This window comes from Corella eumyota, chromosome 1, assembly GCF_963082875.1.
Source record: "Corella eumyota chromosome 1, kaCorEumy4.1, whole genome shotgun sequence".
Lineage (NCBI taxonomy): Eukaryota > Metazoa > Chordata > Ascidiacea > Phlebobranchia > Corellidae > Corella > Corella eumyota.
The window spans coordinates 5,820,834-5,847,606 of record NC_137490.1 but is presented as its reverse complement, the minus strand read 5'-3'; the positions used below and the strand labels follow the sequence as shown (position 1 = coordinate 5,847,606).

The window sequence follows — 26,773 nt, the reverse complement described above, 5'->3', positions numbered from 1 at the left end:
AATTATGTTTTTTTTTAATTTAATAATTTTGTAAATAACAAATTGTTATCATATGCAATAATTCTTATCATTTTACATCATAGAAATATTAAGATTTAAAATTTTTAATGGATACAAATAACTTGTGGTTAGATGGAAAGTTCATCAAAAACTGTGATGGATTAAGTTTCACAAATTCAACTCAAACTACCTTGCTGTTGGTTGCATTTTGTAATGACAAAACAGTTAACATAAATTTGGTCATTCCAAGAAATAAATACGCCGAAGATATAACATTGGAAACTGTTAACAAACTGTTAGACATTGGAATAAAAACACCAAAATATGGAATTACAAATTTTTCGGTAATTGAAGAAAATAATCAACCCCAACAAGTTTTAAATTGTGGTTTGCCAACAATATTATCTGGTGACAAGAGTTACGTTGTTTCTGGTTTATGTCATGTTTTGCGATATATAATAAAGGGACAAAGTCCTAAAAATGGATCCAACTTAATGCATCTTTTGGGACATAAGAAATGTTGCTTAAAAGCCTCCTCGGAAGTTAGTTCAAGAACAAAACTTTGTGAAATTTTAGCACCAAATATAATAGACAACTATCTCACAAGTGCAAGTAAAAAATTTACCCAAAATTTACCAAAGGCTATTATAGAATTTGAAACACTAATGAGCAATCCAGTTATAATTCACAACATGGATAAACAACAACGTGTGATTCTGGAAAGAATGAAGCCGAAAATGGAACCTCCCCAACCGGAAAAATTTCAAAAACTTAACAATTATCGGAAGAAAAAGATTGTTACCATGACGAATGACCTACCAGAGTTGCAGCATGTGTTTGTTGAAGGAGTGGAATTTATGCTCTCTGATATTGCTTTGTTCTCATGTGTTCATTCATTTATACAGTTTTATAAACATGAACTACAATTTTTGTGCAAAGTAATTCCACTAACTTTGGCTTGGTATAATATGCTGCAACATATGCCCGAAATGACGAAAGCAGTAACAGTTTGTGGAACAGAGTTTGTAAATGTTGAACAATTCGTCAAGAAAAACACATTCGAAATGGAAAAAGGCACTCGTCAAATCCTGAAGTTGGGATTAGATGTAAATCGCAAAGAATTAAATTTAAACAGGTTAATACATTCACTATTCTTGTGTAATCATTCTGTATAATGGTATTTAATTTTATTCTAAGAAAGGATTTGGAAATTACCATTCGGCGTGATTTACCTTCTACTCTAGAAAAAGTTATGCAGCACATTCAACCCAAAGTAGAAAAATTTATTCCTGGCAATATTATCATCAAGTGGGAAAGTTTACCAGAAGATGTCCATCCAACAAAAGTAAAATTAAGTTTAAACTACCATTCCATTTAAATGGCACTCGGTTATGTAAATTTCCATGCAACTTATGGTGATTGCGATTGTTATTAGAATACATCATAACCAAGAATCTTATTGTTAATAATGTAAGGTCATAAATTTAGGGTGAATTAAGTTCAGCTCGAGCTCAACGAAAATGCCATCAAATAGAAAATTTATCTGCAGCAGTTAAATTATTGTGCAAGAATGGAGATACAATTGTCGACTTCTGTTGTGGTGGTGTAAGTACCAACATAACATTGTTATTTTAAACACCAATCAAGTACACCACTTTAAACATTGTGTTAAATATTTTAGGGCCATGTAGGAATTGTATTGGCTTATTTGCTTCCAAAATGTCATGTTGTGTTAGTGGAAAATAAAGAGGAATCACTGGATAGGGCAAGGGCAAGAATCCAAGCTCTTAAGTTGAAGAACATAACAATTTACCAGTGCAACTTGGAACACTACAAGTAACCGCCATTTTTCTTAATATATAATCTGTAAAATATTAAAATGGTTGATTTCTCATAATTTTTAATGGGCGACTAAAATAATGTTATTATTGCATAGCAACGGTAAACAAACACAAACTTTGACCTTACCACTTTTTAAATATTTTAGGGGAAGGTTTGATGTTGGGGTAGCTTTACATGCTTGTGGAGTTGCAACCGACATGGTGTTACATAAATGTATTCAAACTTCAGCTTCGTTCGTGCTTTCTCCTTGTTGTTATGGAAGAGTACAGAATGCTCACTCTATTACCTATCCACAAAGGTAATAAATACAAAATAAAATTGTGGGTACATTTTACAAGGAAAACGTTTTTATGATACTGCTCAATTGAATAACGTACCACCTAAGTTTTGCATTACAAATAACTTTTTTTTTAGCTGCCACTTCAGGAAGATGCCATTATCATTTCAAGAACTTCTGCTTTTGGGACATGCTGGCGATCAAACTTCTTGGAATTTCGAAAGCGAAAAAGCACAGCAAGGTGTTCCCAATATTGCAATAAAATTTTGATTATAGTACCAAAATAAATTTTTAAAATGGGCCTTTCAGTATAATATTGTATAAATTTTAGGCAAACTATGCATGAACTTGTTGGATGAAGATCGAATTTTTCATGCCAAGGAACAAAGATATAATTCTCATTTATTGACCATGCAACCTCATGATTGTACTCCTAAAAACAACTTGATTATTGGGAGCAAACAAAATGTGAATTTTAAAGAAATGTTTTTATAAATAACTTACCTTATTTTTATCAATTAAACTTCATCTAAAAATCTTTTATTTTCTTGTGGAGAAGAATTAAACTTATTTTTTAACTTACTATTTTTGTGGTTTTTATATACTCACCATATCTTTGATGATAGTAAATCGAATTACTTTAATTGCATTTTGTCTGTGCATTGCTATATAAGGTTGTACTACAAAGCTACATAAAACCTTTTTTTTAACAAACAAAATAAAGAATCTGTTTTTATTGTACATAAACATATTAGTTTCCTCTATATTTGCATTTAATTATTTAATACCACAGTTTGGTAAACTCTTAACTGTGCATTTTCCCTTTCCTGCAACTATAAAGGGGTCACCTTTATAGCAAGCCACACAATCAGCATTTGTGGATAAATCGGGTTGAATTTTCTCCCAAACTTTTTTCTTTGGGTTTAATTGGGTGTCGGGTGTACCTAGATTTCAAAATAATGTCAAAAATTACATCTTACAAACGAAAGTTAAGTATAGCTTATACAAGTACCATTATTAAATAATTAGGGTATTGAAAAAATATGTATAGGCTATTGACCTGGGTAAGCTTCGAATACAATCCTGTCTCCAGGAACTGCACCAGCTGGTGGATCCAATATTTCCAACTTATCTCCAGCATTTGCACACATCACCATCGCTTGCGACAAGATTCCTCGCATTTTTGCAGGTTTTAAATTGCACATCAGAATAACCATTCTATTCTCCATCTTGAAGTTTAGTCAGTTTTGATAGAAAATTGAACATATACATAATTCGTTAAACAAGAAAAAGCTTTTTAAATTAAAAAAATCATTACCTACAAAAAACACAATTATCTACACCAGAACTTAGTTGTATCATCATGACAAAATAAATTACCATTTTTTTATTAAGCTCTTTTACTAAAAAATGACTCACCTGTTCAATAGGGACATATTTCACAACTCCTGTAACCACTTGTCTTGGCTCTGCTTCTCCCACATTTATTTGCTCCAAATACAGGGTGTCCGCATCCGGATGTCTCTGCACAGAGATGATTTGTGCGACTCTCATGTCTAATCTTGAAACATCCACAGGAAGCTCAACTGCCAGAGCCTTTTTCCCTTTTGTTTCTTTGGGTTTTCCTTTTATTTAATAACACAGTATCTCACAGTTATACTACTGTACATATTTCTAAGGTTAAACTTTTTTTAATTCACCTTTTTGCTTCTCTTTTTTTGCCTTTTTGTTATCACTTTCAGGGACATTACTCGGAGATGTTTGTTTGATTTTGTCTTCTACTATTACATGTGGAACTGAGGCATCCCCAGCAGCAGAACTTTTCCCGGGAATAGGTATCTAACCAAAAAAATATATATACATAAAAGAACCATTAAGTTACTTCATTTTAAAACAGTTTAAAATATTATGCTGGTTTAAAGTTGTTTATAGGTAAAACCTGAATAGATTTTACATTTAAACAAATAAAATATTTTTAACTGTTTAAAAAATATTAAATTAATTTGATATACTTGTGGTTTTCCATTTAATATTTCAGCAGAGCGCAACTTTAGTTTTAAATCAGATATTCTTTGTTTTAATCTTGTGTTCTCATTAAACAATTCCTGGGTCTCTGCAGCTATTTGTAAAAGTATATATTATAATATACATTTTAAATAATGTAAAATTTTATAAAAAAAAACATAAATTTTAATTATATATATACTTATCATTATCAACTAACATTTTATAAAATTTCCAACAAAGGTATGTACATATATAAACATATATACCTCCATAGATAAAAACAAAAATTCAAAAATAACAACCTTTTTGTGTCTAACGAATTGACAGATTGACCAAACAACTAAACATTAAAATAATACACTTCTAACCTTTGCGCTGTTTCAACGTCTCCAGATATTTTTTCAAGTACAAAATCTTCTGGTCCGCAAGTTGCGACCTTTCCTCGAATGCTTTTGCTGAAAGTTCTCCTGACATTTTTAAAAACGGGTTAACAAATCGTCGAAGAAACATAAAAAGTTGCAAAACTATAAATTTTAAAAACAGAACACATGTCAATAATCCTATGTCCGCATGATGTCGCAAAGAATAATATGTTTAGGAGTGACGGGTTTTTAAATAAGGCACTAATATTAGTTTTTTTGATTACATGACAAAAATCATACTTAAAATATCAATAAAAATTCTTACTATCTTTTTAAAATTTCTAACTTTGCTTACCCTAACTCTCATCGCAAAGCAGGTGGGTGAGTTAATGTCGTCAGGTTTTAAGATAAATAAAACAAATTTTGGATGCGTCACAAAATTTTATTTGCAGACTATTGCTTTAACTGTTAATAAAATAAACACAAAAATGGTTTGATTTCAAATTTATTAACAGCATATCACAATTTGTGAAACTACTTCGATTGTCGAAGTGCTAATTTTAGCAACACAAAACATATTAGTTTCATTCAAAAATGTACAATTACAAAAAGTTTCCTGCAAAAAAGGGTTTTACAGTCTTGGGTTAGCATGGATTTTGGCAGCACATTTTTAATTTTTTTCTTTCGCAAACCAAAAGAAATGCAAAATAAAAAACAAAAATTCTATTTGACTGTTGTTTTTATTTGGTTAGGCCTTCCTTTTTAGCTTCTGTTTCGTAAATTAAAAGTCGCCACATTTTTACCACAAATACTTCGGCTTCGTCATCCAAAACCATTGAAATATCTTCTAAAATCTTCTCTGGACTGCTTTTGGTCATAATCTGTTATTAAAAAACGAAATAAATTATAAAGCAAAAAAAAAAATAAAAACACATTTTCATCGTTAGTTTATTTTTAAATAATTTTTAAATTCAACTGTTGTGCAAGCTTTAAATTATTAAAAATACCTTACAAAATAAATATAATGTTATATGTATGAGCTAAAGAAAATTGAAGAAGTCAATACCTTACTACATATAAATTCAACTAAAGTGGGTTCTTCTTCACCAATATATTCCATTATTTTCTTGGTTATCCAAGGTTGAATTCGTTTCTCCATAAGAGCCTAAAACGAAATAATTTTTCCAATTATCCAAACAAAAAAATGATATACTATCATTATACTATTTAACATTTTAACAGAATTTTAACATAATTTAAAATCTTACATCATCCACCATGGTCCAATCCAAAGTGTAATCAAACAAATCATCTTTCTGTGTTGGTATTCTCTCTATGAGAGCTCGGACCATTTTTCGCTTTTTCTCTGCTTGTTTTTTCTCATCTTCAGCAGTTCTTCAACAAAAAAATTGTATGTAATCTTATAAAATCACTTTGATTTAAAATTCAACATCACATAAAGTTAAAAAAAGTTAATCAAAAAAGAAAAATAACATTTTTTTACTTTAATGGGTTAAGAGCCTTCCTCTCTTCATCTGTGTACTGAAGAGGAACAAGTTTCCTTTTCTTTGGTAACTCATCTTCCTCCTCATCTTGATTGAAAACATCCGAGACCGTCAACTTTTTACGCTTCTGGTTGCTAAAAGGTTGAAGCAAATTAGTTGTTACAGAAATGTATTTTAGAAGTAAGTCTTATAATGGTAAGCTAAACTTATATTGTCCTCTTACTTGATTAGTTGTGTTGTATTGGAATGATTGGTTTCCATTTTAGTTTCAAATATATTCGTTTGGCTCAACATAGGTTTAGTTATAGTAGGTGGAATAGAATTTGCTAAAAAATTAATTTTGAATTTTTTTTTAGGAGGAACCATCAGTAAGGTAAATATTTCAAAAAATTTATTAATGTCCGGTCTAAAATTTAAATAAAATAAAAAGAGATTTAATTAGTTTACGGGTGGAAGGGGAAGCTCTGGCATGGTTAAAGAAATCCATTTTGACAGCTGCAGAGCCAACTTCCTCATTTCCATTATTTAGTTCTTCGACCTTGATTTTACTTTCTATTGGTTGTAAAGAGGCAATCATCTAAAATAGAAAGTAGATTAAAAATAATAGTAATCATTAAAAATGTTTTATTTTAATTTTTTTTTAAATTAATTACTATGAATTTTTTACTTATCAAGTAATTTATTCTTAATTTAAACTATAATAAAAGTGTTAAAATAGTGAGTTTACTTGTTGTTCAGCTTTTTTGTTATTCTCATTTTCTGAATCGCTATCACTGGAATCTGATTTCTAAAAAAAAAATAATACAATAAATTAATATACTTTTATAAGACAAAACTCAAAAATACAAAATTCATATTTTTAATATTTTCCATTGCAAGAATTTAAATTTAATAAAAAATTACAAGAAATATTTTTAGTTTTTCAACGTATCCCACCATATTTGCTGAGTCATCAGAATCATCCTCACTAGATGATCCGGAAGAGGATTCAGCAGGTTTGGGAGTAGGAGATTTACGAGGAGGAGTGTCGGGTTCAATCAGAGGTCTCCATATTCCTTCGGTTTCAAGGATCACCTTAAAAATCAAAATGACTTTATTGCCTTATCTTGCATTACAAAATAAATTCTTATTTTTATTAAACAATAGCTTGGGTTTATTTCAATTTCTTTTAAAAACCAACCTTAGCGATTGCAGCATCTGGTTCAGGGTGATCTTCCTGAAGTAATCTCTTCCGGAGGATTTCGACCTCTTCTTGCTCCTTCTTTCGATCTCTTTCATCCAAATCTTTTTCACGTTCTCGCTCTCTGTGTCTCTTCGTCAGTGCACTTCCACTAAAAAGTCACACATTTGAATAAAGATTTAACACATAATAAAAAAAATTATAATTTAAAATATATTAAAAATCAAAATAAATACAAACAGCTGTAATATTATGTTTAAAGTATGTGCTATCTCGGTTAAAAAAAGGTTTTATTTTAAGTACTATTTTAAAAAACCAAAGCAACCTTTATTTTAACTCACGCATAAAATTTTGAGTCACTTCGATCATCATCATAATCAGCCAAAAACTCTCGAATTTTCTTTGCTTCTCTGATCATATCTTTTCGTTGTTGCATATCTCTCTCATCCCTTTTTTCTAGTTCTCTCTTTTTTCGACGCTCGCGCATTTCAAAGGCTCTAAGTCGCTAAAGAAACAAAACTTAGTAAATAATAAAAATTAGTTTACAAATTGCCTTTTTTATTTTTAAAATTTATTTTAGTTCCTTATATTTTTTTATTTTATTTACCTCTTGGTATGCTGCCTCCTTTTCTCTGATCTTTCTCTCCAATCTTCTTCGCTCCGAAGCATCATGCTCTTCATCATCTCCTCCTCCTCTTCTCCAAGATGGACTCCCTGAAGGACTTCTTCTCCTTCGGGGAGGAGGACTTGGTCGTCGTGCTGATGACCTTGGTGGTGATCTATCACAAAAAAATTATAATTTTTAAAAATTACATTTTTTAGTTTTTACTTTCAAAATCTTTTTTAATCCATCTTAAAAAATATTATTTTTCAGCTTATCACTTACCGCCTAGGGCTCCGTCTTCTTGGAGGAGATCTTCGTCTCGGTGATCGTGTTCTACTTCTTCTTGTAATGCTACGTCGAGGTGGAGTCCTCGTTCGACGTCGACTTCTCTCTCTGAATACAAAATAGTTACAACTGTAGTTCAATTTTGGATCGTTGAGAAAACCCAAAAAAAAATTACAAAGAAAATAAACACTTTAACCAAAACAAAAATTTAACATACCTTTCTCTTGTTTTTTCCCTTTCTCTCTCCCTTGATTCTTTTCTTCTGCTTCTCTCTCTATCTTTTTCTTTCACCTTTTCTTTTTCTCTTTCTTCCCTCTCTTCCTTGTGCTGCTCTTCTTGGATCTGAAAAACAGAAGGTTGCCATAAAAATATGTGAACTTTATAGGTAACACTATGTTAGGGTTTAATACAAATGGTTAAATAAGTATTTGTTAATTTAAAACCTGTAAAAAAGTGGTTAATTTTATTAGAGTTTATTTATTTAGCTAATGAATTATGCCCCAATTTTAATATTATTGATGAAAAATTTTTTTTTATGTTTTGGTTATTTATAGATTTTATTTAAACAACAATATTACAATAAGGGAATAATCAAGAAATTGATAAAAGCCTACACTAGAACTCAATAATATTTTAAGTACAATTTATCATATATATTTGCATATCAATTAACACTGTAAATCATATCTAACTTTATCCTAAGTAGTACTAGTCAAACAGTAGAGAAAGTTTTGGCGACTTGAACGGTGAATGAGAGCAGGATAAGCTGTTTTGAAGACCTGTGAAATTATCATTTGAAAACAAAAAGCAGAGACAAAAACAAAACAGATTTGCAAAAAATAAACATAAAATGATACACTTTTACAGAGTTTTAAATTAAAAGTTTGAAAAGCTATATTTGCCAGATGATATATTTCACCTTCATTACATCTTAAGATGCAGAAGTAGTAACAGATTTTTGGAGTTTCTTTCTTGCTATAGTAAAGACCATAAAGAGTTTTGCTTGTTGTTTATTGACGAGGGCCTTACCTTTTTTGCTACATGATTTAAATAAAAAACTTGGCAAAAAATACTTAATTGCTTATCCTACAGATCGACAAACACATTTTAAAATATTTTACTTAGTAAGTTAAATAAATTTGATGAATAAGTTTAAAGCAGACCTACCAAATAAAAGGTATTTAAGTTACTAACGATTTTTGAATTTAAATTTTACCACAAAATGATAATAAATATACAGGTAATTTTTCCAAAACGAAACTAGGTATTGGTGGGCCTGCTTTAAACAATAAGTTGTGGCGGTAAAATTTGAAGTTCTAACAAAAAATTATGTTTAAAATAAAGTAAAATGTATTTTTTTATGGTTACAAAAAAAGTCTTCAGTTAAAATTAAATTCTGACGTTAACCTATAAAGTTTAATAACCTACATACCTATTTTTAGACGAACAATTTAATAAACACTATTTAAATTTAACTGCAAAAAGTGTTTTAAAGTTATACAATCCAAAAATTATCACACCGAAAGCTCATAACTGGTACTCACAATATCCAAATGTAACTTTTGTTTTAGTAAAATTTCAGCTGTTGTTGCCTATCTAGTCCAGCAACTTTCTGTTTTGTTATACACTTTTAAATGCTAGGTAATATCAGCTGAAATTTGTGATATTAAAACTAAAGTCAGTGACACATTTAGCGGTTGTATAAATTTTTCATGGTTTTAAATATTCTATAGTCTAGTTTAACAGTAAATAACATTATTAGTTTGCATATTTGTCTTTAGAATTAAATATATTTTTTTGTTATTAATTATAAGTGCACATAGCTAATCAACATTCACAAAAAGTACATTTCTTTTGAATAAAAACCAAAACCGAAGTCTTTGATTTTTTAATACGTACCCACTTCCTCTCAATACAATAATCCATCAAAAAATTCCAATCCCTTCCTTTAACCATCAATTGCCAACACACCAATAAGAAAAGCTAAGTAAAATATTAACCAATAAAGCAAGACAGAAGTTAAGTGCAAACACAAACCTTTTGTGATTCTCTAAATGAACGAATTTCTTTACTGATAAACTCTTTTGTGTCCTTTTCCAGCGATAACTCCTCCAAATTTTCCTACAAATAGAAAACAAAAAATTAAAAAACCCAAACACCTCAGAGGATAATAAAATAATAAACCTAATGCTACTACAACATAATGCGAAACATATTTACACTAAATAATTTTCCATTTAAAATTAATAGTTAAAGTAACAAATCAAATTTTGTTTGCATTCTTATATTAAATAAAAAAATTAGTAGGTTACCATAAAAAAACATAAATTACTTACAAGATGTTATATTGTATCTCTTATTATTTTAGTTATTTTTTGTAACTTTTAAACTAAAAAAATATTATTTTAAAGTACCTCCACATTCTTTGACTCTCTCACTGTTGGAAATTCTTGTTGGTGAGCAGGCAACGCCAAAGTTTCCTCCTTTTCTTCAACTTGCAACTTCATCGTGTTTAATTCCGATGCATACTCGTTCAACATTAACTCGATGTTAGCTCGAGCTTGTTCGATGCCTTGTGGAATAACCTTCGAACCATCTTCATCTTCATTCTGAGTAAGTTAGTATTAAAAAAAGGGGTAAATGCATACTTACTGTATCGAGTTCAACCTATGTAATATGTAATAAGAACTCATGTAAAAAGTGGATTAAAATTTTAAAAATAAAAAAGGGTTGCCTGCTTTCCTTATCAAGTGTAACTCATGTTATTTAAAAAGTTGAAATGATACAACGGGAGGAACAGAAAAAAATAAATTGTGAATTTTTGTTAAAAACTATTCATATTCTATGCCAATTTACATCAATACCAAAAAAATTACTTACCTCTGATCCTTTTTCTTTTTTCCACTCGTCAATAAGATCTTGTGATTTCGCATCAACTTTTACCTTTAACAGTAAAAAAATTTTAATTAATTTAATAAATATAAATATATATATACACTAAATTGTGACAATTTATTCATCATAACTGCTTGTAATCCAAATTTTTTGAATAAATTACCAGTAACTTTTTGTCTCCAAGCTGACGATCTCCCAAAATATGAATTGCTCTTAAAGCAGATTCTGGATCCTTATATTCACAAAAACCAAAAGCTAAAATAAAAAAAAAAAAAAAATTAAATTATTTTGGTCTATTTAACTTTTAATATATTGTATATACAATATTACTTTTTAAAATTTTTTGCTAGTATTTGTAACATATAGCATTTTGCAACTCAAACATTTTTAATGGTATTTATGATGATATATTTAAATGCTTCATTTTTTTGCAAAAAATATCCAAAAATACCTTGTAGTTTACCAGATGCTCCCTGTACTCTCTTCCATGAATGAACAGCACCACAGTGCTACAAAAAAAAAATTTAATTATAATTTTCGAAATTACATTTTGTTTTAGCATAAGATTTGTTGCTTACCATTAAGATTTGGCGCACAAGAGTGTCTGTTGCACGTTCTGTGATATTTCCAATAAATAAAGTAATAGCTGGTTCATTGTTATCATTTGATGTTTCATTCTAAAAAGTAAAATTATTATAAAAAACATTTTTTTTTGAATTACAAAAACCCACAAAATCCAACATAACACTTCTTTAAAAAAATATTTAAAAAAAATATTTAAACTACAACAACATTCTGTAATTCCCAATTTTAAGAAAACACAAAACGAGAATAACATTATAGCGCACATTATCGTTGTTTGTTTCATCAGTTGTTAACTTTGGTCCTGAAGAAGCTGCAACTGCTGAGTTTATCCAAATCTTTAAACAAATTAAAGGTAAATAAAAATAAACAAATTCAAAACCTAAGTTAAAGCTAAAAATATATGTTTTTAAATTAAAAGTATACCTAATGTATAGTGATTTTTAACTTTTCAATAATTAATTATATATACAAGGTAAATTTTTTATCTGTGTGATCTTTATTTTGATAAAAAAATCAATTTGAATTACCGGTTGTCCTTGGGTCTGCATTATTTGCGTTGGGTTCATTATTTGTGGAATTTGTTGTGGAATGGAAACAAATGTTGGTCGTGGCTGACTAATCACAGGCTGCATAACAGGACGAACCATCATCGGCTGTGAGTATTGAGAAACCTTTACACACGATTGAAATGTATAAATTATCAAATCATTTCAATTTTAAAATTTCTAATATTTGTAATAATGCACATGATTTTCTATAATGCATAATTCTATAGTTTACAATTATACTGATTCTTTGAGAATTTTTGACTTAAAATTTTAAATATGTTAAATGCACTTTTAGTTATTGTTATTCACCTACTACAGTTAACATTGGTTTATATTTAAATCTGCAAAGTTTCTAGATTTTCTTAGTAATGTTAAAAACCAAACAACAAATTAAGCATTTTCACAACACACTCAACAATAAACATGCTAAGCTTTAAGCAGTGTTTTTCTAAATTAATTCAATCATTGACAAATAACTAATTTTTGATTTAAATTTTCTACCCAGTGGTTTAAATTAAAAAGTGAATTACCATGCAGTGATATTTATTTGTTAAAAAGTTATCAAATATTTCTTTTTGGATCAAAAAGAAATTTGTCTAAAAGTAAGTCCCCAAAATTTGAAATTTGATTTTTATCGTTCATTTTATGCTAAAATAAAAGTTTTTTAAAAAATAAAAATTTAACACGGATCAAAATGCCCAAGGAATAGAACTTTAATCTAAAAATGAATGAAAAATTATTCAAACTAAACAATTGAACGTAAATTGAAAATTTAATCGTTCAATCACAACTACGAATTTGACAAACACAAAAATTATTTGCACAAAACAAAGCCATGCTGAAATTAATGAAAAGCAAAGAAAACTTAGACTGCAGAAGTCACTGGTAAAATTACTTTGTGATCTGGCAACGTCGGCTGGAATTGTTTATAATAATGTTGAAAGTTTAAAAATTGCAATCCAAAAAATAAGATCAAGACTCAAGCTATATATACATGTTGTGAGTTCAAATCAAATAGGAGCAAATTGGATTATTTTAAGGCTTATTAACATTAGCCAAGGACATATACTTTATAATTTAACAATATAGGCACAAAAAATTGCCAAAAAAATTTGTTTAATTTTGGTATATAAGCCCATAATAGTTTATTAACATTAACAATGCCATTCCATATAACTAACTTAAGCCTTATTTTAAACTTTTAAACAGAGGAAACTTTGAAATCTTACCATGGCTACTTGTCTGACTGGTGCCATTTGTACAACCATAGCTCCTGAAAAAGAACAAAAAATATTTTAAAAAAGGCAAGTTTTTATAAAAACAAACACAAAAAAATTTTAAACCTAAACATAAAAGAAATAAATATTTAAAATTAATAAAGTCTTTTAAAATTACCTGAAGGTACAGTAGTTGTTGCATAAAGTGATCGTTGTATTGGAACACCGGGTGGAAAAGACATTTTTTATACAATTTAAAACTGTTTTTAAAAAATGTAGCTTACTCCTATAAAATATTTAAAAAAATAGGTTGATAACGTTGCATTTAAAAGTTTAACTTATTGCATTTAGAAATTACCTATAACAAAAACATCACAGAACAGAAACACAAATAAACAGGAAATACTAAAAACCATAAAAATGACACAAAAATATTTTTTAATGGCAAGAATAATGATAAAAAAATTCATTATAGCTGACTTGCAAAAAATATGCTAGGCAAAAATTATATACTTATTGCCAAAATAAGCCTGAGAAAAAATTGACAACATGATATAAGGTAGATTACAAGCACCACAGTTTTTAGTTTATGCATGCAATTATAAAAATCTAAACTTAAAAATATTCCTATAACATGCAAGCTCTTTGTTGGTTTCGTAGTTCTCTGTAAAAGCGTAAAACATCAACATTTGATCGGACACAAGATGGATCAAAATCTAAAACTCGAAGTCCTTCCAGTGACCTAGCTCTTGACAGAGCAACATAGGTCTGACCATTTTCAAATACCTTTGCAAGAGACATTTCAACACAATCTAGTGACATTCCCTGACTTTTATGAATCGAAATTGCCCATGCCAGCTTTAAAGGGATTTGTTTACGAAATGCTATGGTGTCACAAGTTATTTTTGCAGTCCATCTTTCATGCTTAATCACATGCTCTGTACCATCCATAAACCGAACCACGGGCAAAGATTTCTGGTCCACAGTCGCAAATTTGACAACAACTCCTCTTGCCCCATTGACTAAGCCTTTAGAAACTTGAATATTTTTTGTTAACATGACTTGTGTTCCTTTCTTTAATTCCAGCAGTTTAGTGTCAGGCAAAAGTCGATCCAAAATTGAGCTGTAAGCATCCGAAGAATCCTGTGCAATAAACTGAAAAGAGGGCCCAGGCAATGTTTGCAAGTGCTCCAGATTAGTTTGATCCACATTTTCTCTGTGTGTGCACAATTTGGTTGCCAAGATGCTGTTGTTTTCTAATTTGTTTAATCTTGTAGCTTTCAGGATAGCAGTAGCATTAGCGTCACATCGGCCTATTCGGATATCATGTAACAAATTGATAAATTTTGTGTCACTCTGACGATAAACTTTCCTCATTTCCCAGCAGTGTGTAACACAATCTGACCACGACTTTGACTGAAAACACAATTTTTTCTTCTCTCCACCTTTCGCTACAGGCGGAAGTTGAAAAAAATCCCCGGAAAATATTAAATGTATTCCACCAAAGGGATCCTCGCTGCATCGAATAACTCTTGCAACCTTTTCCATTTTGTCAAAATAATCGGCATCAATCATTGAAATTTCATCAATAATCAAGTGCTTGCATGTTTTCCATTGTTTCAGGACAACTGCACGTTTCTTGACCAACTCGATGCATTCTTTAACTGTGGCGGTGCCCTTTCCGATACCTACAAATGAATGTAAAGTTGTGCCCCCTATGTGACAAGCTGCAACCCCAGTACTAGCTGTCACTACAGTGTGGGCAGGCGGTAACATACCAATGATGTGTCTTAACAAAAATGACTTTCCTGTGCCGGCGCTTCCAGTAAAAAACAAGTTTTTACGTTGCTTTACCATGTTTAAAATATGTTTTTGCTCTTTACTGAACTCATTTATAGGCAAAGTTAACATTTTTTTCTTAGGTGGTTCGATGGCAGATGGGCAAGGTTTATTGGTCTGGTCAGCAAACGGTAATTTACGCTTTTTGTTTTGGCAAAGTGCAAGTTTAGAAGTTGTTGGTTGCTTTTGTCGATTCGCATTTGCGACTTCCATATCCTTTTCATTCAAAGGACTAATATCTTCAAGAGATTTAGGTAATCCAAGCAGCAGTTGCTTTCTCATTGAAAGTGGGGCAGTTTTTTTAAAACTTGCCATTTTGACTGACAAGATTCGAAAAAATTTCTTTAAACTATCAGGAGGGCAGTTTGATAACATTAAACGCACATCATGGTTCACCAAATTTAAAGTGCTTTTTCCGTCCTTCATAAACTTACAAAATATCTTGATGTCATACAATGTGTATTTTATTTCCACTTTTGTAAGACCAGTGATAACTAAAACAATCTCTTTAAATTGATTTCGACAAAGACTAAGTTCCCCATTTTTGCAAGATTTTGTCTTCGTTTCTTGGCCATTGTTAATTTTTTCTAAACTTATATTACATCTTAACAAAGGTTCTGCCATAGTCCGAAAGTTTAAAGCCAAGTTGCCAAGAGTCGAAATATATACCTAAAAAATATAAAACCTAAATTAGCACTGGTCAGTCAGCTTGTAGTAATAGTTCAGAAAAAAAAATTCAGTAACATATTGTTTAACCAAATTACTCATAATTATATAAGTCGTTAAGAAGCATTTAAATCCAGAATTGCAGATTTAAAAATTAAATTAACAGTCTAAAAGTTTTAAACTAAAAACACTGGCAATTACACAGTCTGGGCCATACAATACTTTATGGGACCAAAAAACACTACATAACATAAGTGTTAAATTTTTTACCTTATTTAAATATATTCCAGTCTTTTTTGATTTATTTCTTTTACTTTTTTCAGTTTATTACAGCAAACAAACGCAAAGCTTTCCGAGAACGACTAAACTGAAAGACAGATTTTACGAAACGCTTGTCCACTAGAGGAGAGTTAACTTATTTTCCGTTTATCCTCGCATATTTTCATAGCTGATCAATAATGAACATAATATAAATGTATTTTTAAATATTATTATTAAATGGACACATACCTATTGTTAGCTTGTTCAAAAAAAAATTTAACAATATTTTTGTTGTTTATTTTGTTTAAGTTTTGTATGAAGTGAGGTTTTACAATTTTATATTTACCTCACATTACAAAATCTTCAAAACTTATTTATAATTTGCAAGAACTTCTATTTACAAGAAAAACACCTAGAGTAGTCTTGGGTTAGTTAATGACATAGAACAAAAACGTTTGTTTGATTTTTATTTTTAAATATTTTACTAGAAAAATATAAAATGAATATTTATTCCAATGAAGTATTTTTTGTAAAGTTAATGACAACAAAGTAAAAGGTCAATATATAACAGTTAAAATCATAAAGTACATCACAATGTTAACTATATGAAATATTTTGCAACAAACAGCACTATATGAAACTTTAGGTAAAAATAAAAAAAAAAACAATGTTTTTATATTTAATAAAAAAAAATTTGGTCCCAGAAAATATAATAACGTTAGGCACCAGGGGCAATTTTAAAACCTAACGTTAGGCACCATGGGCAATTTTAAAACCTAAGCGCATACTAAATTAAAAGCGTTTTATTTGTACATTTTTACAGTCAAAGTGGCTCAAATAAATTAAATACATACAGTTTTTTTTTAATTTTTTTAAACTAAAAAATTCTGATTCTTTAAAAATTTTACTATCGTTTTTGAAAAGTGAATTGTAAAACTTCTTCCGCCAGGTGGGCCAGGGTAGAATCTGCATGCTTTTCTGCTGCAGAAGAAATTCTCTGTATGCTTGCCACCAAACAATTTCCATCGTTAGAATTCAAGCGATCACTGTGGTTTTTATTCAGAGAAACTATTCTCTTAATCAGCTGTGGAAAAGCAGCAATGGTTAATTAAAACTTATTAGAAACAAAAAATTTAACTTTTATTAGCAAATTTAGGTATTTTATCTCTGTAATACCACATAACAGAAGCCTGGATCACATTTTTATGCCATGACTAAATTTTTAAACTGTACCTTGAGCAATATTCTTTGTGTTTTAAGGTTGGAATGACTTAAAACATCTGCCAATCCTTTCATATTCTCGGTTGTAAAAGTTTCAGGATGATCACCACCATATAATTGAACTAACATAGATAGGCAGGCAAGTGACATATCACATAACTAAGAAACAAAAGTTTATACTTTTTAACAAATTTTATAAATACAAGGATTAAAAAAATACAATTCTTACGTAAATTTAAGATCAAATTATTTTGGTTTAGCTATTGGTCTGCTATAAGACTCTATTAACATACTTGCCCAATAACATGATACATATTTTGCAAACTTAATAAGTAGCATTGGTTTAATTGTATCTTACCTCTTGTTCTTCACACTTGAGAAGGGTGATGCACATTCCCTGAACTTCTGTTAAGGGTTTGTGAAGGACAAGTAAATTCTCTGCTCCTGCTGTTCTTGCTTTTGCATTCATACCACTTGATGAGGCCGCCACACTGTTGTTCTAACACAAAATGTTTGTTTAAATATAAATTTTTTTTTAAATCAAAAAAAATGTATTTACCTGTAAAGCTCTTTTCACTATGACTGTAACACGATCTAACATACATTTAAACAAGGTTAAAAGAAGACCCAAAGCTTCAATTAAGGTAGCATTGCCAGTATCTGCGTCAGAATGTTGTTGTTCATTATATTGCTTGAATGTGTCCATAAGATAAGTTATTAGAGTGTCAACCAAACCTAAAAAGAAAAATTATTAATTAATAATGGGCGTAAAAAAATAACAAAAACAGATACTATTACTGGAGCAAGATTACAAATTTTTCAATATTAAATTTCAATTTATATAGACAAAAGATATTAAGTTCTTAATTTATTGAGTTTCTTACCATTTTCATACATGAGCGTAGCAACTTCTTCTTCCCCATACCTTATAAGGTGAGTAAGTACAGTTATCAAACCCTGTGCACACGACCCATACATATCAGATTGTTGGTCATCAAACAATGTCATTAAGGAAGGCACCAGTTTAATCGAGTGAGCTGATATGCTATTAATCGAAATGATAATAAACTAAAATTTTAATATACTGTTATAGATGTTCAACAGTTTTTTTTACAAACTATTTAAGTGCCCCATGGGCTGTACATCACATTGTAATACAGTTAATTTTAATTTTAAGGCATAATTCGACATGGCCACCTAAATTTTCCATTAATCTTTATTACATATAAATACTAACAGTAGTTTTAATAACTAAGGAAATTATTATGCATGAAATATGCTACATCACAAAACAAGAAAAAAAAACTAAAACCCACCTTGGCCAGTGTTCAAGTAAAGTGCCAAGTAACCTGACAGCATAAGCAGGAAGAGGTTCACGAGAATGTAAAGTGGTTTGAAAGTCAGGTAAAAGTTGCTCAACCACGATCTTACACACTCCATATGGGTCAGGCAAGTCTTCCCTCCTGAAAAAAAGTAAAATCCGTAAAAAAAATATTAGTCCCAAAACAAACAAAATTCAATGTTTGTTTCTCAATAATGACTAACCTGTTTCTTGCACTTCTGACAGATGACCTTGAACTTCCCCTTGTGGACGGGGTTTTCATAGGGGTGGTGGGTAATGAAGGGGGTAACCACTCACTACTTGCACTTATAGCTCGGTAGTGAAGCAGGGTACCAAGCACGTCAGTTAATAATTTGACACATACAACCTGACCATCGCCTTCTGTTGAATTAAAATGGCATTTATTAAAAAAACAGTAATGTTTTCTGAATTGTTAGTTACAAAATGCAACCCTAAGCCAACTACCTTTAAAATATTAAAGAGGTAAAATTTTCGAGTTAATTTTTATACTAATAAGTTATAGTACTATTAAACAGAACTGTTACTTACTTCCATAAACTCCTAGTAGGTTGATGAGTTGAGGCACTAGTGAAGTCATTGAAGCTTGCTCATGTTGAGTGAGTACGAGGGGATGTTGAGACAAACATTCAACAATCGACAAAACTGTGTCAACCTACAATCAACAAATTAGTAACAATCAACAATTTTTTCACAACAAATCAACAAATTAATTACAATCAACAAATCAAACGCAATCAACAATCTTTTACAATCAACAAATCAATTACAATCAACAAATTACTTTTGATTAACAAATTATTTTAAAATGTTTTACTGGCTTGAAAGTTTTTATAACCAAAATTAAAAAAAAATCTAAAGTGCTATTTACATATTTTTGTAATATTTCATCTCCAACAGCAGAAGTAATACCAGTGGTTGCAGCATTCGATTTTTTTAGAAATCTGGTGGCATGAGCAAGCAGTTGACCCAACTGGTTGACAAATTCTGATGTTACAACTTGGGATCTGAACACCTGATAAAACAAACAACAAACCAATGTTTTAGCAATAAAAACCTTAAAAAAAAACAACAAGTTAAATTGAACATAAAACTCTTGAAAAAAAATATCGTATAAATTCTCACAAAATGATTTAATATCTAAGTTACAACAGCTAAAACTGTGTTAAAATGTTACAAAATTCACCTGACTAGTAACCATATGATGTAGAATGATACAAGTTGGTAGGGTTGATCTTAGCTGTTTAACCTGGTTAGTTGAAGGATGTTTTCTCCCCAAAGCTTCATCAAGAATTGTTATGCAAGATACTATAAAAAAATACAAAAAAAAAAAAATACAATATGTAAAAAAATCAGTTTGTTAAAAAGTAAATTTATTGCAATAAGCATTAATCCATGTAAGATTCAACATGCCTGATTCTAATTAGGTTGTACAATAAAGCTTATGTACTGTGCACAGTTAGTATTTTAAAGTTTTAGTTTACATAGCCAAAGTTTTTTTAACACTATTTTAAAATCTTTTTTTTTAATGTATAAACAAGTCAAGAAAATAAATGAGTGTTCTTAGTTATATGTTATACCTGAAATGTTGGGGACCTGTAGAATCATGTGTCTTATTAACAGATTTAAACAAGAGGTCAAATATTCTGAATTGGATGGAACATTTCGTAAAGTTTGAGAAGGCGTGGCTGCCTTACGACAATCTCTTTCAATGTACATTATTAATCTAAAATAAATTATAATCGTCAATAAAAAAGTAAAAACAACAAATTCCAATATAAATAACTTGACCAAATATGAAAGATAGTTTAGAAATGATTTAAACATTAAATAAAATAAAAAAATTAAAATAAAACTCTAGGGTTAAATTTTTTTTTTAGGATAACAATACCTGTGCTGACATGCTGTCATCAGCAAACTTGAATTTCTTTTAAGTAACAAAACATGAGCTAAAATAACTTTTCCTCGAACAAGTGTTGATGGACTGTCAAGTAACTTCATTAGACTTGGCAGAATATCCTAAAAAAAAATATATATATATATATGAATATTATTAACGTAACATAAATATTTATGTATTTTTTTAAACTTTTACACCTACTAACATTGAATAGCAATTGTACATAATTTAATTTAATTCATATAAACTTACTTTTCCGTTAGCTAGTCTAGAGGTTTGGCCTTTGGGTGCTGACAACAAAGTCTCATTGAAAGCGGTTAATATTGCTTGTTGACATTTATAAGAGGCTCGTGCTAGAACAGCAAGAAAAGCTGGCAAACCAATTCTGTCAAGGATTGCTTGAAACACCGATCCTGTGCCGGAAAGGCGGTTTAATCTACACATTGCCTGTAAAAACAAAATTCAATTTAAAACTTAATAAATGATATGAATAAAAATAAAGTAAATTAATTGTTAATTTTTGTTTAAAAGTATTTAAAACTGATATTTATTAAGCAACAGAATTATCATAATATCGATATTTTTAAAAGCAATAAAGTCTCTAAACCAAACTATACATCAAATAATAACTTACAGATAGGGAGGCATGTTTAAGGGCCTCATTAGTTGCCCGTTCTGACACTGACCACAACATTGGACCAATTACATCCCCACCATGACCCGATGTTAAGTTACTTAAACCCTGGGTCGATGCAGTGATAAACCTTTTACCATGCTGACTTGTTGAACTGGTTACACACTCAATTATTTTGCATGTGTAATGCTGGACAAGTGGGTCTTCCTGAAAATATCACAAAAAATAGAATAAATATGATGGAAAATTATCATGAACACTTGAGATATTAATTTTACTAAATGTTAGAGCATTTTTTATTAGTTTATTTTTGATGAAGTAAATACAAAATACTAATTAACAAATATTTAAAAAAATAAAAATTAAAACTAAATTTTAACAGTATCAAAACAATAAAGTTAAATAACTTACGCCCTCTCTGAGACACCTAGTGAGCAGGCTATAGGTTGCTGTGGGAACACTCCAGTGTCCTCGTTGTGTAGGAGCTTGTGTCCCAGGTCTACCTTCCTCCGAGTAGCCTCCACCTTCTTCCTGCTCCGCCACAAAATAAAGAAGTTGACCAAGAGCTGGAATCAATGCAAGTTTGACCCGAGGGTTCCTAAAAAAACAAAAAAGTTTTGTTAAATTAGATCGAAAAAATAAGTTTTCCATCTTTTAATTAATCAATAACAACTAAAATTTTCAAGAACTAAAAACAAAAAAGGTTTAGTCCTATTAAATTATGTATAATTAAAAAAAATACCTGAAATTCTCCCTTAGGCTCTCCACTAGTGAGGCAAATACCTCAGTAATTCTAGTGCATTGTTCTAACTCAGTTGCACAAATTGCAGCAATTCCTATACATCGAGCAGCTTTTTGGGTTCTAAAAATATAACATGCACATATTAGTTTAATTTTATGGTGATATTAAAACATTTTTTTACTAAATTTCTTTTAAACTTTTATATATATAAAAAAGGTCAATTATTAAATTTATAAAGTTAAATTTATTTTTACATTTGTTACTTACATATCAGGTGACTGTTGTATAAAAGTTTTAACAAGTTGAGTTAGAATTCCAATAAGTTGTGAATTAATAACAAAGTTGGACACCGTAGAACTACAGTTGCATAAATGAGACAAATATGATAACACATTTGCTTTCACTCTCAGCTGATTGTTACTGAAACAAAAATATTACTTTTTTTTTACTTACAGAAAAATTAAAAAAAAAACTTTTGCAAATTTACTTATACAAAATATTAAAATTTTGACTATTAAAATTCATATTTTTTATTTAGTTTTTTTGGTATAACTTGGTCACCTGTGTTGTTGAGTAAGAGCTTGTTGAACTTGTTTTAAGTGAGTGTAGATTTGATCAGGAGCATTTTCGTTAACAGAAACTAAAACTTGAAAAGGAAGATTTTTTGCATCAAATCTTGGAACTTCAACTTTTCGAACCTAGAAAAAAAATTGTTTCCTTTGCAAAAAATAAATATAACAGACAGTTTCCTAAAAAAATAATAAAGAGTTGTTATTCAATTAACAGAGCTAGCACAAGAACCTAGGATATAGAATTACACATTTTAAATAGCGGTAGTTGATACAATGGGATAGATTGTAACAGTTTTTTATTAAGAAAAACTTTAAATGAGTGAAGACTGATTGATTAAGACCAAATTCAGTTTACTATCTTAATATTCTGCTTTTTGGTGTAAAATTTATAGTTTTAAAATTTTAATTTGTATATTATTAAACTCAATCACGTAACAAAATTTAAAAATAAACACTTCAAAAAACGTATTGTTAGTAACATAAAACAAATTTTTTAACCTGAGGATTATCCTGTACAATCGGAACTTCTAGGTCAGAGTTATGATAAATTAATTCTCGAATTTCTTGGTTGGAAGGTGCAATCACACCTGAATCTAAACATACAAATTAACAAAAATAACACATAATCCATTTTAAATGAAACAAAAACTTCATGTTTTGAAAAATCTCTCAAACGTAAAAACTTAAATTTGAACCATAACAAAACAACCTTAACTTAAATTTTTTTTAAATTAGTTACCGCACAACAATTAACATACCGTTTACTCTTAAATATTGTTTTTTCTGTTATTTACCTTCTTTAATTGTGCTTCTAAGATCATCCATACTAGTAATGGTAGCTAATGTAGTGGTAGAAGGAGTTGTTACACTTTTAACGCTCTTCTTTGGAACAGAAAAATCGCCCAATTCGTTATGCTGTATAACATCAGTGTTGATAATTGTAGTGGTGTTGTTTATTTTAGCGTCACCATTTTCTTGAGGCTCAAACGCTTTGGCAGTATGTGGCCTTGAACTACATAAAAAATTGCATTAATAAATAGAAATAACTAAAGGATTGCACCCCTATGTGCTGTATTTTAACTGTTGTGATATGGTCCAAACTAACAACTAATTCTTGCCCATAGCAATTTACCCAAACACAAGAAATGAATTTTTTTTTTTTTATTTTAAAGGCATATAACTTAAACAAAAGTTCATTATGCTCCTTTTTCGTAGATAATTGTTAATTTTTTTCATTTCAATAAAAAATTCCAATTTACAAAAAATATTTAAAAATATAATTATAATATTTTTTTCTCAAACAATATTTTAGAAGCATATTTTTGAAGCGGATTCTCAAAAAAATATTTAAATATTAATTTAAAATACCTTAAAGTAAAAGTGCTATCTAACACACTAACACTTTCAGGAGCCTCACTGATTCGTGAAGGTGACCTCTCTGTAATTATTTCTGATCTTATCGACAAATTTGTATTGATTGATTTTTGTAATTCAGTATCTAAAAAAATTTTTTTTAGTATATATATGTAAATATAAATTATTTTTAAATTTTGTTTTATATGAAAGGTTAGTATATAAACAAAATTATTTTTTAATTTTATAATCATTATATAATTTATTTGAATGGGTAAAATATAAAACCTTCGAGTGTTGCTGAGCCATTCAATTTAAAAGTGCTAGAATTTAAAACAGAAGAGGTGCTGTCCACAGTAATTTTGAGAGAATCTAAAAAAAGAAAATCAGTAAAATTATTAGTACAAAGTTCAAAATACATCCAACTTAAATTTAGAAAAAAAGTATAATTACTACATTCACCTTTTAAAGTTTCAGTAGTAGAATTTAAACTGTCAGTTTCATTAGGCAGTTCATCATAAAGACTCCAAAATGGATGCCTTAATAACTCATATGCTGTTGGTCTGATTAAAACAAAAAAAATAAAATGTTACTTAAAAAAAAAATTTAAATTCTTGAAATTATTCTTGAAAATTAAGACAAAACTTTTACTAAGTTTTTTTTACAAAAACGATTAAACTTTTAGTATATACCTTAAATTGCATTATTAAAATTTATATTGAAATTTTTTTGAAACAAAAAAGTGTTTAATCACCTTTTTTCTGAATCTTTCTCCAAAGTGAGACACAAAATATCAAGAAACAAATCGGATGGTGGATCTTTATTGTCGATTATCAAATGTTGATTTTTGTTTTTTTGTTTTTGCGGATCCTCATACTGCTTGTTGGTAACTTGGTTGAGCAAATCTAAGTGATTGTCACTAATGAATGGAGTAGAACCTAAAGGATTTTAAAAACAACCATAGGATATTACCTAAAAAATTGAGGTCGATTTTTTTTAAATTTAAAAGCATTTTCCAAAAAAGATTGAGGAGCGAATAGGGTTAATTAAAAATGTCAAGCTGTTGTAAAAAAAGCTATCAGCATATGGTTTTTAGCATAACAACTAATTTGTTTAATGATTTTTAGTAATATGACAGTAATTTCCTTAAAATATGCAGATTTCTAAACTGATTAATGTTTTATTTACAAGTAAACAAGCAAAGCTGGGTAAAATTTTTACCTGTATACATAAGATAAAGTAGAACCCCAAGTGACCAAATATCACTTGCAAATGTAGGTGTTCCATCTTTTAAAAGTTCAGGAGATTGAAACTCTAGTTTTCCTATACAAAAAAAGTTTGTTAAAACAGTCAACATTTGAGAAAAAAAAATATATATATACTATTGCAATAAAAAAGATATATATAGTTCATCAATTTAAGTTTACAGACTATGCAACAGCAAATTAGTCTTAGCCTTTGATTTAAAGTATTTACCTTTTAAAATACTTTGGTCGTATTTTATAGCAAAATCTTGTGAGTTTTGGGAAAAGGCTTGCTCATAAACTTCCAACAAGTTTTCGTCATGAATTCGACTCAAACAAAAGTTTGTGAGTTTTAAAACACCAGGACCATCTAAAAGAACCTAAAAAAAGTAGTTTATAATAATAAATTGTATATTTCATGTGACTTTTTGTTAGAAAGTGTTAAAAAACTATAATTTGAGACTTAAGCAAGAATCTTTAGTTAATTTACAGCCTAATATACTATAATTTTTAAATTTCACAAAATATATAGGCCTATACACTTTTCCTAACAATTAATAAAAGTTTTTCATTTTACCTTTTTTGAGCACAAGTCTGCATACACAATTCCATGGTTATGCAAATAAACTAATCCCGCCAGAATATCACGACCAAACTGACAGATTGTTTTCTCAGGTAAACATCCGTCTAACTTTAACACTTCTTCTAAAGTCCCTCCTGATATTGCAAATTAATAAGAATTATTTTTCTCATAATTAAATATAATAAAACTGATTCTATTTTAACAAAAATTTTTATATATAAAAGTTTAACATATATATCGAATATTTTAATACAGTTTTAATACAATAAAATTGTTTTAAAAATTAAAAAGAATGTTCAACCTGTACAAAGTTCTACAACCATCCATAGGTGATTACTGGTCTCGTACCATTCATGAAATTTAACAATATTTTTATGATCGATTTCATGTGTTAGGCGCACCTGACAAATGAAATTTTTTTTTACAATTTTAATAAAAAATTTCCGCAATAATTTTTTTTGTATATATCTTTATCCCCAATGTGGGAAGGTCGAATGCGCACAGAGTAACATCAAACACAGAGTAACATCAGTTACTTCAACCCAGTTTTAAGTTGCCTTTAGCAGTTTGGGATATTATAATAATTATATTTGCCCGGTAACTAAGCTGCTGATTAAGTGCTGGTTCAGCAGAAGTTTATATCGTTTATAGCCCCTTACTCAAGGGCACTACAGCATGAGAGCAGTGAAAATTGAACCCACGACCTCATAGTGAATTTTAATAAAATGTTTGTTGTTTTATTTTTCTAATTACCCAATTTGTAATTGCAGCTCTTTCATCTTTTTCGATACACAATATAGCAAGAAATTTAATAGTTCCCTTTCTTCTACCTTTGTACACGACCGAGTTTGCACCTTTGCCAATCTCTTCGTACAAAATAAAATTCTCCATATTTTTTTAAAATTTCAAGAATTGTTGCAAGCCCTAGGTCTGTCTAAAATTGATGTTTTACCTTAATTTTAAATTAATTAGGTGACAAATTATCAAAAATATTCAAATGTTTTTAATTTTATAATAAATTTTTTTAAACAAATTTAAAAAAAAAGGCATGCATAAATTCTAAAATTGTTTGTTTACTTTTTCGTGTTTAA

At 29.2% G+C, this 26,773-nt stretch overlaps 5 protein-coding genes across 10 annotated transcripts; 1 reads left to right on the top strand and 4 right to left on the bottom strand.

The window, feature by feature from the left end:
• Nucleotides 1-16: 16 nt before the first annotated feature.
• LOC145764261 (aminoacyl tRNA synthase complex-interacting multifunctional protein 1-like) lies at nt 17-4,647 on the bottom strand. 3 transcript variants are annotated; one of them, XM_082575882.1, is made up of 9 exons: nt 4,495-4,647; nt 4,132-4,238; nt 3,820-3,958; nt 3,539-3,744; nt 3,180-3,348; nt 2,220-3,063; nt 1,969-2,128; nt 1,233-1,864; nt 17-1,088 (listed from the first exon to the last, which is right to left on the bottom strand). In XM_082575882.1, exons 1-6 carry the CDS (start codon nt 4,634-4,636, stop codon nt 2,897-2,899), a joined length of 930 nt encoding a protein of 309 aa, XP_082432008.1. In that variant the 5' UTR covers nt 4,637-4,647; the 3' UTR covers nt 17-1,088; nt 1,233-1,864; nt 1,969-2,128; nt 2,220-2,896. The 3 variants fall into 3 exon arrangements, with proteins under 3 accessions (XP_082432008.1, XP_082432007.1, XP_082432009.1); XM_082575881.1 differs by having other exon boundaries at nt 17-1,864; XM_082575883.1 differs by lacking the exons at nt 17-1,088; nt 1,233-1,864; nt 1,969-2,128 and having other exon boundaries at nt 2,794-2,807; nt 2,968-3,063.
• On the top strand, nt 101-2,860 carry LOC145764259 (glutathione S-transferase C-terminal domain-containing protein-like). Its single transcript, XM_082575879.1, has 7 exons — nt 101-1,135; nt 1,198-1,345; nt 1,489-1,605; nt 1,682-1,836; nt 1,988-2,140; nt 2,257-2,360; nt 2,451-2,860. Exons 1-7 carry the CDS (start codon nt 108-110, stop codon nt 2,612-2,614), a joined length of 1,869 nt encoding a protein of 622 aa, XP_082432005.1. The 5' UTR covers nt 101-107; the 3' UTR covers nt 2,615-2,860.
• A 330-nt stretch (nt 4,648-4,977) lies between the features above and the next one.
• Nucleotides 4,978-13,612, bottom strand: LOC145764094 (RNA-binding protein 25-like). 4 transcript variants are annotated; one of them, XM_082575676.1, is made up of 24 exons: nt 13,486-13,612; nt 13,320-13,363; nt 12,986-13,006; nt 12,070-12,213; nt 11,806-11,877; nt 11,536-11,634; nt 11,409-11,466; nt 11,121-11,212; nt 10,943-11,005; nt 10,477-10,671; nt 10,100-10,183; nt 8,280-8,404; nt 8,060-8,170; nt 7,781-7,952; nt 7,515-7,678; nt 7,174-7,324; nt 6,930-7,067; nt 6,721-6,780; nt 6,441-6,570; nt 6,217-6,319; nt 5,993-6,127; nt 5,757-5,883; nt 5,555-5,653; nt 4,978-5,369 (listed from the first exon to the last, which is right to left on the bottom strand). In XM_082575676.1, exons 1-24 carry the CDS (start codon nt 13,547-13,549, stop codon nt 5,229-5,231), a joined length of 2,592 nt encoding a protein of 863 aa, XP_082431802.1. In that variant the 5' UTR covers nt 13,550-13,612; the 3' UTR covers nt 4,978-5,228. The 4 variants fall into 4 exon arrangements, with proteins under 4 accessions (XP_082431802.1, XP_082431803.1, XP_082431804.1 ...); XM_082575677.1 differs by having other exon boundaries at nt 12,070-12,195; XM_082575678.1 differs by lacking the exon at nt 12,986-13,006.
• Nucleotides 13,613-13,731: 119 nt separating this feature from the next.
• Nucleotides 13,732-16,180, bottom strand: LOC145764095 (ATP-dependent DNA helicase PIF1-like). Its single transcript, XM_082575681.1, has 2 exons — nt 16,083-16,180; nt 13,732-15,815 (listed from the first exon to the last, which is right to left on the bottom strand). The coding sequence occupies exon 2, from the start codon at nt 15,768-15,770 to the stop codon at nt 13,935-13,937; it is 1,836 nt and encodes a 611-aa protein (XP_082431807.1). The 5' UTR covers nt 15,771-15,815; nt 16,083-16,180; the 3' UTR covers nt 13,732-13,934.
• Nucleotides 16,181-16,640: 460 nt separating this feature from the next.
• Nucleotides 16,641-26,628, bottom strand: LOC145745867 (serine/threonine-protein kinase ULK4-like). Its single transcript, XM_082564049.1, has 29 exons — nt 26,436-26,628; nt 25,984-26,083; nt 25,677-25,816; nt 25,332-25,479; nt 25,077-25,178; nt 24,610-24,793; nt 24,318-24,418; nt 24,144-24,227; nt 23,871-24,000; nt 23,297-23,514; nt 23,001-23,095; nt 22,492-22,628; nt 22,198-22,350; nt 21,931-22,050; nt 21,600-21,786; nt 21,189-21,395; nt 20,807-21,001; nt 20,546-20,673; nt 20,235-20,380; nt 19,841-19,962; nt 19,526-19,669; nt 19,186-19,309; nt 18,840-19,017; nt 18,611-18,757; nt 18,179-18,339; nt 17,854-18,029; nt 17,653-17,793; nt 17,307-17,453; nt 16,641-17,157 (listed from the first exon to the last, which is right to left on the bottom strand). The coding sequence occupies exons 1-29, from the start codon at nt 26,571-26,573 to the stop codon at nt 16,981-16,983; spliced, it is 4,230 nt and encodes a 1,409-aa protein (XP_082420175.1). The 5' UTR covers nt 26,574-26,628; the 3' UTR covers nt 16,641-16,980.
• Nucleotides 26,629-26,773: the final 145 nt, after the last annotated feature.

Coding starts and splice junctions, on each gene's coding strand:
- LOC145764259 (XM_082575879.1), top strand. CDS start 108: ATGGATACAAATAACTTGTGGTTAGATGGAAAGTTCATCAAAAACTGT. Junction 1,136..1,197: donor AAAGAATTAAATTTAAACAG/GTTAATACATTC, acceptor TTTTATTCTAAG/AAAGGATTTGGAAATTACCA. Junction 1,606..1,681: donor TCGACTTCTGTTGTGGTGGT/GTAAGTACCAAC, acceptor TAAATATTTTAG/GGCCATGTAGGAATTGTATT.
- LOC145764261 (XM_082575881.1), bottom strand. CDS start 4,636: ATGTTTCTTCGACGATTTGTTAACCCGTTTTTAAAAATGTCAGGAGAA. Junction 4,239..4,494: donor GACGTTGAAACAGCGCAAAG/GTTAGAAGTGTA, acceptor TTTTACAAATAG/CTGCAGAGACCCAGGAATTG. Junction 3,745..3,819: donor AAAAAAAGAGAAGCAAAAAG/GTGAATTAAAAA, acceptor ATTAAATAAAAG/GAAAACCCAAAGAAACAAAA.
- LOC145764094 (XM_082575676.1), bottom strand. CDS start 13,549: ATGTCTTTTCCACCCGGTGTTCCAATACAACGATCACTTTATGCAACA. Junction 11,006..11,120: donor TTGGAGACAAAAAGTTACTG/GTAATTTATTCA, acceptor TTACTGTTAAAG/GTAAAAGTTGATGCGAAATC. Junction 8,171..8,279: donor AGGGAAAAAACAAGAGAAAG/GTATGTTAAATT, acceptor TTTTGTATTCAG/AGAGAGAAGTCGACGTCGAA.
- LOC145764095 (XM_082575681.1), bottom strand. CDS start 15,770: ATGGCAGAACCTTTGTTAAGATGTAATATAAGTTTAGAAAAAATTAAC.
- LOC145745867 (XM_082564049.1), bottom strand. CDS start 26,573: ATGGAGAATTTTATTTTGTACGAAGAGATTGGCAAAGGTGCAAACTCG. Junction 23,096..23,296: donor TAGAAGCACAATTAAAGAAG/GTAAATAACAGA, acceptor TTGTATGTTTAG/ATTCAGGTGTGATTGCACCT. Junction 22,051..22,197: donor ATACAACAGTCACCTGATAT/GTAAGTAACAAA, acceptor TTATATTTTTAG/AACCCAAAAAGCTGCTCGAT.